The 10891-nt window shown below is 41.9% G+C and overlaps 1 protein-coding gene across 1 annotated transcript; it reads right to left on the minus strand.

Annotated features, from left to right (window-relative positions):
* Positions 1 to 478: 478 nt before the first annotated feature.
* LOC125229077 lies at positions 479 to 10786 on the minus strand. Its single transcript, XM_048133854.1, has 22 exons — positions 10564 to 10786; positions 10058 to 10432; positions 8856 to 9082; positions 7388 to 7675; positions 6476 to 6576; positions 5355 to 5660; positions 4113 to 4215; positions 3573 to 3731; positions 2687 to 2812; positions 2515 to 2631; positions 2350 to 2466; positions 2178 to 2294; positions 2013 to 2129; positions 1841 to 1957; positions 1676 to 1792; positions 1503 to 1619; positions 1338 to 1454; positions 1165 to 1281; positions 1000 to 1101; positions 828 to 944; positions 656 to 772; positions 479 to 599 (listed from the first exon to the last, which is right to left on the minus strand). Exons 1-22 carry the CDS (start codon positions 10663 to 10665, stop codon positions 479 to 481), a joined length of 3297 nt encoding a protein of 1098 aa, XP_047989811.1. The 5' UTR covers positions 10666 to 10786.
* Positions 10787 to 10891: the final 105 nt, after the last annotated feature.

Consider the following 10891-nt stretch of genomic DNA (forward strand, 5'->3'; position numbering starts at 1 on the left):
CCATGGCCTCAGCGACCCAAAAAGGATCTTGGCCTCAGGCTCCGTAGCCGAATGGCATTTCTCCGACGCCAAACGAAAACGAAACGCCGCGCCAGTTAGTCGGACTCTGTCGCGCCAATATGCAAGAGCGATAGAGATAGATATCTACTAGCGTTTCGTTTCGTGAGCGTTTGTGCCATTCGGCTACGCACCCTGACACAAGAGATCACCACTCTAACCTATTCTGCGCGAATATTTTTCTACATTTAAGTATACAATTTTTATTTTTGTTTATTATTTATTTTTGATAGCACTATACTTACTCAGGTTGCGTTATCGCATGCGATTTTTTTCATCTTGCGCAACTTGAAGTATGTACTCGCAGTCGTGATGGTCTCATCCGAAAAACAGTGTTAAGATGACAGCTTGTCCGTCAGCAATTTGCCTACATAGGTCTGCTGTGTGATGCGCAAGTTTTTATTGTATATAGATGTGTAACTTACTTCCCGGCCCGTTTCTGCGTGAAGGTAGCCGTGTGGGCGTCGTAAGGGCACGTGGGCGGGTGCCAGGGGAGCTCGTACTCGACGTCAGCACGCCCAGCTAGTCTGTCAGCAACTTGCCTACATAGGTCCTCTTACGCAAGTTGGACATTATTTATTGTCTATGTGTAACTTACTTCCCAGCGCGTTTCTGCGTGAAGGTGGCCGTGTGGGCGTCGTAAGGGCACATGGGCGGGTGCCAGGGGAGCATGTACTCGACGTCAGCACGCCCAGCTAGTCTGTCAGCAACTTGCCTACATAGGTCCCCATACGCAATTTGGACATTATTACTGTCTATGTGTAACTTACTTCCCGGCCCGTTTCTGCGTGAAGGTAGCCGTGTGGGCGTCGTAAGGGCACGTGGGCGGGTGCCAGGGGAGCTTGTACTTGACGTCAGCACGCCCAGCTAGTCTGTGAGCAACTTGCCTACATAGGTCCCCATACGCAAGTTGGGCATTATTACTGTCTATGTGTAACTTACTTCCCGGCCCGTTTCTGCGTGAAGGTGGCCGTGTGGGCGTCGTAAGGGCACGTGGGCGGGTGCCAGGGGAGCTTGTACTCGACGTCAGCACGCCCAGCTAGCCTGTGAGCAACTTGCCTATATAAGTCTCCATGCGCAAGTTTCTATTGTCTATGTGTAACTTACTTCCCGGCGCGTTTCCGAGTGAAGGTGGTCGTGTGGGCGTCGTAAGGGCACGTGGGCGGGTGCCAGGGGAGCTCGTACTCGATGTCAGCACGCCCAGCTAGTCTGTCAGCAACTTGCCTACATAGGTCCACTTACGCAAGTTGGACATTATTTATTGTCTATGTGTAACTTACTTCCCGGCGCGTTTCTGCGTGAAGGTGGCCGTGTGGGCGTCGTAAGGGCACGTGGGCGGGTGCCAGGGGAGCTTGTACTCGACGTCAGCACGCCCAGCTAGCCTGTGAGCAACTTGCCTACATAAGTCTCCATGCGCAAGTTTCTATTGTCTATGTGTAACTTACTTCCCGGCGCGTTTCCGAGTGAAGGTGGTCGTGTGGGCGTCGTAAGGGCACGTGGGCGGGTGCCAGGGGAGCTCGTACTCGATGTCAGCACGCCCAGCTAGTCTGTCAGCAACTTGCCTACATAGGTCCACTTACGCAAGTTGGACATTATTTATTGTCTATGTGTAACTTACTTCCCGGCGCGTTTCTGCGTGAAGGTGGCCGTGTGGGCGTCGTAAGGGCACGTGGGCGGGTGCCAGGGGAGCTTGTACTCGACGTCAGCACGCCCAGCTAGCCTGTGAGCAACTTGCCTACATAAGTCTCCATGCGCAAGTTTCTATTGTCTATGTGTAACTTACTTCCCGGCGCGTTTCCGAGTGAAGGTGGTCGTGTGGGCGTCGTAAGGGCACGTGGGCGGGTGCCAGGGGAGCTCGTACTCGACGTCAGCACGCCCAGCTAGTCTGTCAGCAACTTGCCTACATAGGTCCCCATACGCAAGTTGGACATTATTACTGTCTATGTGTAACTTACTTCCCGGCCCGTTTCTGCGTGAAGGTGGCCGTGTGGGCGTCGTAAGGGCACGTGGGCGGGTGCCAGGGGAGCTTGTACTCGACGTCAGCACGCCCAGCTAGCCTGTGAGCAACTTGCCTACATAAGTCTCCATGCGCAAGTTTCTATTGTCTATGTGTAACTTACTTCCCGGCGCGTTTCCGAGTGAAGGTGGTCGTATGGGCGTCGTAAGGGCACGTGGGCGGGTGCCAGGGGAGCTCGTACTCGACGTTAGCACGCCCAGCTAGTCTGTCAGCAACTTGCCTACATAGGTCCCCATACGCAAGTTGGGCATTATTACTGTCTATGTGTAACTTACTTCCCGGCCCGTTTCTGCGTGAAGGTGGCCGTGTGGGCGTCGTAAGGGCACGTGGGCGGGTGCCAGGGGAGCTTGTACTCGACGTCAGCACGCCCAGCTAGCCTGTGAGCAACTTGCCTACATAAGTCTCCATGCGCAAGTTTCTATTGTCTATGTGTAACTTACTTCCCGGCGCGTTTCCGAGTGAAGGTGGTCGTATGGGCGTCGTAAGGGCACGTGGGCGGGTGCCAGGGGAGCTCGTACTCGACGTTAGCACGCCCAGCTAGTCTGTCAGCAACTTGCCTACATAGGTCCCCATACGCAAGTTGGGCATTATTACTGTCTATGTGTAACTTACTTCCCGGCCCGTTTCTGCGTGAAGGTGGCCGTGTGGGCGTCGTAAGGGCACGTGGGCGGGTGCCAGGGGAGCTCGTACTCAACGTCGGCCGGCACGCCCAGCTTCTCCGTCAGCAACTTGCCTACGCTGCGAGACGAAGCGCAAAATATATGAACAAAAATTATAAAACCAATTAAATATCATGAACAAATGGAGGTAGTTACGCAGAAACGTTCTAATCCATCTGAAATTGTCATTGAAATTAAAGACTTTTGTTTTTCATACAAGGTCTGAAACTTAAAGGTCTAAAATTTCATGTGGATTGGAACTATTGAAAGGTTTCTGCGTAACTATAGTTAAATACTAAATAAAATAGTTAAATACTATATTAGATATTATATAAATAATTCAAGGCAATATAAATAAACCCTCTACCATAAATAAAACGCTCAAGGGACTTCTAAACAGGCGATATATTGATGTATTTCTCTAACATGTGAGTAGGAGAGATACACCAATCGTTGCCGACCACAAATTGTAGTAAAAATTTGGCCCGTTTAGAAGCCCCTTATTTCATCAGTCGTTCTGACGCAAAGTTTCACGCCGCACGCGACAACGCCTGCATGATATGTTTGATAGTAGTCGTCCGCAGTCTGCACTCACGATCGTAAGTGCAAACGACTACTCTCTATACGAACACGCCCCATACAGGCTGCCTGACAACATTACATATATATAAGAACAAGATAAAATTCCATGGTCGGACACCCTATGACTTGTGTTTAGAATCTCCACTTTAACTAATCAGCCATGAATTTGTCTTGAACAGTTGTTTTCTAGGCGGCCAGAGAATACCTACCCAGGACTGATTTAAACTCCATAAAGACGGAATTATGATTCACCTTACCTAATCCCTTTATTTTCAAATGGCAAGAAGACGGGATATATAGTTTCGAGATTTTTCGGGAATTCATGAGCGGCTTCCAAGCAGAATTCATCCGACGGCCAATCTGAGTCCTTGTCGAAATCCTCCGTGTTACGACTCACTTTCATCGTAGGCGGATATCTGAAATAACAGCCAATTTTGAAGAGATTTAAATGATGCAAGGTTAGTTTTATTAGACTTATATTGACCGGGATATATACCGTGATTACCTTTTAGATTTTTATTGAGGTCCCGATATTTCGATGTACCTAGTTGCATGCATCATGATCATTGAGAACTTCGTTCGAAATAAAATCAAAAAGGTAATCACGTTCTATATTCACGTCAATATGTCTCACCAATTTTTAGCAGTAACAAGTACATACACACATATTACGTGCATAAGACTTCTACGAAGAAAGGGGTGGCGAAATTGTTAACCCGTCACGGACCCGTCAGACGGGTACGTACCTATTATAAGTATGTACGAGTATTTATTTATAGAATATATATGATACGTACAATATTGGAGTCCTTCCTTCATATTCAAATCCATCGTCCTCGATTTGGCTTGATGCCTTTTTCTCGCCCCCTAAGCGAATTATTCTGGCTTCATTTTCATGTTCTGTTGTAAAACAAAACATATAATTTAAGTTTGTTATGAAACAACTGTATAGATGTCTATTTAATAATAATAGATAACAGCATTGTACCGTTTATAACGTAACGTTAACTAAATCAGTCTCTGAATTATGGATATAGGTATACAGAATACAAAAGCTTAATTGTAATACATATCACTACATATAAACCAAAGTCTCCTCCCACTGTCTGTCCCCATGTATGCTTAAATCTTTAAATCTTCGCAACGGACTTCGATGTGGTTTTTAGTACCCCTGCGAAGTTGGGGGTCAGTAGTATTTTTATAATCAAGAAAATAATTTTACCTGCTACTTTGTAGATACTGTAAATGTAAATATTACAAATTATATAACGATGTCGAATCTCAAACACAAGTAATGATTAGACTAAATAAAGGGAATCCTGCTCCCAGCCAACTTCTATTATTTCCTCTTTTCTAGGTTCGCCAATTCATAGATTATTATTAGCTTATGTTGATATTATATGCAAGCAAGCTGCAAATACAACTGACACTCCAATGCGGTGTCAGCATGGTTGATTTTTTACTATACCTGTTGTTTTTTTTTGCACTTACATACTTGATCAAAATCAAAGAGGATCGAGTATTATAGAGAGTTACTGTCGAAGTAAAATGTGTAGTCACAGTGCATAGATTGCCATCTCTTGACACAGGCTTAAAACTTTTGAACCTCAGTTTTGACAATTTGGCCCATATTCTTAGCTTGATATGTGTTAAAATGTCAAATATTAATATTAGCGCCATGTAGCTGAGCGTACCCCAAAGGTGTAATGCCATCTAGGCCACCGTACCTTTTTCTGTATGGTACTGAGGTACGTTTTTTTCTTAGACTTTATCTGTCTATACGAAGTTATATATGTCTTTGATCAAAATACTACCAAGCTGACACCAGCGTAGAACGTGGCCACGCATCCAACATTCCAATCATTAACGCTCCGTAGCGAGAGAAACAACAGTCACACTCGCTTTAAAATGAAAGACGGAAAGTTGTCATAGCGCAAGCCTTCGTCATCTTGGCTAGGGCCACCTAGAGACATGTTTACACTGGAGTCAGTTACATCAGCAGCTTACTATACTGAATAGGTACAAATAAATGAACTCACCTGTTGTTCTCATATCATGTAATTTAATTTCAATCTCTTTAATTATCCTCGATTTAGGATCAGATTGGATCACAATATCGGAAGACGTAGTGGCGTGCTTCTGTATGTGTTTGATCAATCTCTGGAGGGTGTACAAGGACTCTAAAGCATGGACACCTTTATCCTTCACCCATTTGTCGTCATACAACGGGCCGTCGAGGAAGTGTTGTATGAGGGTGTTCATGTCACCAGACTTTTTCAACTGTACGAAGTCGAGTCCCGTCAGTTCGCCCATTTTGGCACAATTGTCTTCGATTTGCAGTAGATCTGAAACGTTGAGTTATTTTTTACACGCTTGAAGCATATGAAACATAGCATGCCACTGTTGTACAGAAGGTACGATAAAATTCGATTAGTTAGTGACTAGTGTTGTGTTCCTGCCGGTGAGTAAGGCTGCCAGAGCTCAACGAGGGTGTGGTGTGCTGGTGACGGAAGGATCCACGGAACTAATTTGTTCCGTCTACTGTCCTTTGAGTCGTCGGCAAGCCGAACCCTCCTTGGAACTTGTACATTCTTTTTTGCAACACAGCAAAAGGGAGTATACAAGCTTCTAATGGGTTGGAACGCGCATGTGACACTCCAGTTGAGTTGTAGGCGTTCATAGGTTACGGTGACCGCTTTCCATCAGGCGGACCGTATACTTGTTTGCCACCGACGTAGTATTAAAAAAAAAACTTATTTTAACCTTGTGTACATTTTAGAAAGTAATTTATGAGTAAGTTAATTAGGTTTTTTTCACACATAGTATGAGCACTCTACTGCGTAAATTTTATTAAGGTACTAGCTTTTGCCCGCGACTTCGCTCGCGTTAAATTCGAAAATTGTACACTGCTCCATACAAAATTCTACCCCTAATTTTAGGGAAATGGGGGGGAAAGTAGCCTTTGTCACTCTCCATCCCTTCAACTATTTTCTCTTTAAAAAATCACGTCAAATCGTCGCTCCCTTTTGCCGTGAAAGACGGACAAACAAACAGACACACACACTTTCCCATTTATGATATTAGTATGGATATGGAAGTATGGATAGTATGGATTATTTCAAATGTTTGAATGGTAAAATATATAGAAAATAAACATTACCGTAATCATTCATTGTTTTGAGGAACATAGCTTGCAAATCCACCCAATCACGTTCTTTGTCAATGTACTCAACCAGCTCTTCACGTAATTTTTTAAATGTTCTGCAATTCACACATCAACTTTAGTAGTAGTACGAAGGTGGACTCCCTAAAGGTAAATCCCTTAGAGTATATAATACTAGAGAGCGTCCACGCCTCTGGTCGTGTCGCAGATTAGCTCATTGAGCATACCTACAGTTGTCGTTGTGTGCGTGCATATGATGACACGACTCGCTTGTTCGTTCGCATGCACACAGCCATTGATATGATGCTCGTTTATTGCGCAATAGCCCAATAGGAGTCCATTTACAAGTGTGGGTGGGTTCAAGAATTTGCGACAGGCGTATTCAATACAAATCACCTGAGATAACTACGCCTTTTCAGAAAATCGTGTCTGAACCTACAGTACCTTAATTTCTATTGGCATTTTCGATTAATAATTGTCATGTTGTGAAGCGCTGGTGGCCTAGCGGTAAGAGCGTGCGACTTACGATCCGGAGATTGCGGGTTCGAACCCCGGCTCTTTTTTTCGAAACTTATGTGCGAAATGTCATTTGATATTTGCCAGTCGCTTTTCAGTGAAGGAAAACATCGTGAGGAAACCGGACTAATTCCAACAAGGCCTAGTCACCCTTCGGGTTGGAAGGTCAGATGACAGTCGCTTTCATAAAACTAGTGCCTACGCCAAATCTTGGGATTAGTTGTCAAAGCGGACCCCAAGCTCCATGAGCCGTGGCAAACGCCGGGATAACGCAAGGAGGATGATGATGATGAATTGTCATGTTGTGTAAACCCTCAACAGCAAAAGTCATATCCAGACGCACACAAACACACACTCATCAATCAGCATGGTTACAAAAAGCATATAACTTACTCTTGAAGTCTTTCCTTATAATGGACCAAACCAGCATGACAGATAATACCATATCTATGTTTAATTGCCGGGTCAGACGTTGGGTGCAGCTTCAAACTCGCATCCAGGTGTTTCAAGGAACTGTTGAAATCACCAACGACTCCGTAGGCGTTGGCAAGCATGAAATGATGAAGGGGAAATTTTGGGTCATGGTCCACAGCAGCTCCAAGTAGTGTGATTGCATCTTCAGGCATTTTGCTGCGATGAAATATGGTGCCCATGCCTAATAAGGCAATGTCTTTGTATTCCCTGAAACATAATATTTAAAAAAATATAATTATATGGGTAAGTTGGTTAAAAATCGGTGACAGAAAAAGGCAACTGAAGAAAATTTTGGAACTTCAGCATCATACAAGTGTTTTAACGTCATAAGGCCCAACACAATAGGGCATTTTCGCGAGAACAATCACCAAAATTTTTTTTCTAAGGTAAGTAAATTTTATGTTTTTCTTACTCTGAATCACGAGCCCTTTCGATCCAGGACAAAAAAATGGTCCCAAAATTTTCTATTATTTTGCACACTTTCTACTGTACAAAGTGTTTGAAAAATGGTAACAAAGAGGAAAAATTAAATTTTGGACGCTTTTTTTACCTAGTAGGATCGAAAGGGCTCGTGATTCTGAGTAGGAAAAACATTAAATTTACCTATTTTGAAAAAAAAAGGTTTTGAATCTTTTTTCGCGATGTCGCCACAAGATAGACTACCCGTCCTTATGTCATTAATACAGTTAAAAGAGGACGTGGGATTTATCTCGCGGCGACATACTCTCGCGGCAATCATGTGCTAATCCTGCAGATTAATTTAGAACACACTTTTCTGGAATTAGCAAACCTAATAGTTATCAATCAATGCCCCTTAGTCTATGAAGCCTTTGTGCAAATTTTCAGATTTTTAAATCAACACCTTATGCCTCCGCATTAGGTTTGAAATTTTGAAAATCTCATACAAACCTAAAAATTCAACTTTTAGATAAAAAATGTTTTTCAGCAGTATTATGTTCTGTATACATTATTGATACATAATCTTACAAGAAACTACCAAAAATTGCGAAAATAGTGTTAAAAATTTTCAGTATCTTAGCGGCTATTTTGGCAAATGTACTGAAACTAGACAAACTTTGGCGATTCTTGACGCTATTTTCGCAACTTTTTGTAGTTTCTCATAATGATATGTATCAATAACATATACTAAACATAATACTGCCGAAATTTGTTTTTTATCCGAAAGTTGAATTTTTAGGTTTCTATGAGATTTTCAAAATTTCAACCCTAATGCGGAGGCAGAAGATGTTGATTTAAAAAGCTGAAATTTTGCACAAAGGCTTCATAGACTAAAGGGCATTGATTGATAACTATTAGGTTTGCTAATTCCAGAAAAGTGTTTTTTCGCTCCACCTTACTATACATTAAAAAAATACATATCAGTTACCTGGGTGCATAATGCACAGCACGCCGACTGCACTCCAGTGCTTTAGGGGCATTTCCCCGCACCCTCCAGAACAGAGAAGCCATGTTGTAATGCAGCCAAGAAGAGCTGTTCTGCTGCAGGATATTTGCCAGCCATGTGCCAAACTGGTCAACTGTCATGATCGGAGATATCTGCTCTGGCAGCGTCAATTCCGGTTCAATGCTAAGATTTTGTCTTTTAATCATACCCTACAATGTATATAAATATTTTAATTGGTAAATAAAGTAATTAGTTAAGTTTCTAACTACTTTGTACTCATTTTATGTAGAAATTGTGTATTGAAGATCAGGGATCAGCAAACTGTGGCACACTAACTAAATACAGCTCTTTGAAAATAGTATTGTAGCAGGCCGTCCCTATTGCACTATTTGTAAGTGTGATAGGGACGGTCTGATATTTTATCATCTATCGCGCGACCATGCTTCCCGTGCTGATTGTTATTAGACCCCTGTTATTAAATTAAAACGGGACTTAATCGCGTAAAACTTACGTTTTATATTTAACCCGACGTATAATATGAGTGAAGATCGTGTTAGTTTAAATCAATATATTAGACCCCTGATCACACATATGACACATTTGTGACTCTTTTAGTTTTATAAAACTTGTGATTACTCAGTGTTAGCTAATATTGAACTCAAAAGTTTGCCAATGCCCAACCTGTCTTTTAAGGTGTTTGTTAGGATTAAATCAAAAACTGTTGACAAATTTCCATTTTATCATCACAAGAGTCATTAAGTAATTAAATGTAGATTTTAAGTGGTTTCGAAATGTCGGCTACTGGAATGTATTTTTGATGAAATAATAAAATATTAGTTCTGTTTATTTGGATCATATTTTATGGAAAGTCTTTCTTGGTGTTATTAGAAATAGTGTCTTTATCTAGGAATTAAAAATTTGTATAACTTTTTTTTATCAGACAATTTGCTATGCCCATGGAACATTGAGGAGTTAGAATTTTGACTTTTTCCTTGTAAATTAAATGCATTTAACTCATTAGTTAAATCCTTTTCTATCCCCTTCATTCTAAACATTCATGTTGCTCGGCTGCATAAGGATAAAGTCACAATAACTTTGAGGAAAATTTATGTAAGTACAATACTAACAACTGAGCAGTCCAATCAAACAGAGCATTATTATGTATTACAATGATAAATTAGTACCTCTAAATGCTCAAAAGCAAACATGCTAAATGTCAAAGAAGATATCTTTTTACAGTCCGGAACAAAACTCTCATGTCCAGTGTAAGGATTATTTAGCCAATACTCTTCTTCTGGAATGAACTTAGTTTTGCCGTCTTCTAGAACAGTATTATACCAATCCAGTATATTTACTGGTCCAGCCTTCACACAGTTCTTATCCTCAGCTATATGTGCGAGTACATCGCTATCTGTATCCAATTTCTCCCATAGAAATTTAATAGCCTCCTGCCTTTTTGTGATGTCATGATACAAGCTTATAATACTATCCCATCGAGTGTCCTGCTTTAAAAAGGCTAACAAGTCGTAAGGGCGCGCCATTTCGAACGGCGATTCTAGCTGAAAATAACATATTAAACAACTTATTATTATTCAAATATCATCACTGAACTACAATAGTTCAAAGGTTGATAAGATACGCACTGATTTGGGGCACAGGAAAACAACTCAGGGACATTTTATTATCTTACCTTTGGTTGTATCAAACCGCTCTCAGTTACCATCCAGTGAGTTGAAGCTTGTGTACAGTGGGTACACAAAACTACAAGACACAAACACCACATCAACCTCATCTTTAAAGTCACATTTATCACTTGTATAATTATGAAGTGCTAATTTAGTCATTAATACGCTTTAAGACCAACAAGTTTGTAGAATAACAGTGCCGAGTCTTTTCCCCGAGGCGAGGCCGATTGTGATTACAGTTTATGACAGCAGCTGTCAAATTGACAAAAAGAACGTCGTTCAGAAACCCGTTATATAATGGCCGCTGTACACACATGGCCAACAGTTCCACCA

Source organism: Leguminivora glycinivorella, chromosome 8 (assembly GCF_023078275.1).
Source record: "Leguminivora glycinivorella isolate SPB_JAAS2020 chromosome 8, LegGlyc_1.1, whole genome shotgun sequence".
In the NCBI taxonomy this organism is placed as follows: Eukaryota; Metazoa; Arthropoda; class Insecta; order Lepidoptera; family Tortricidae; genus Leguminivora; species Leguminivora glycinivorella.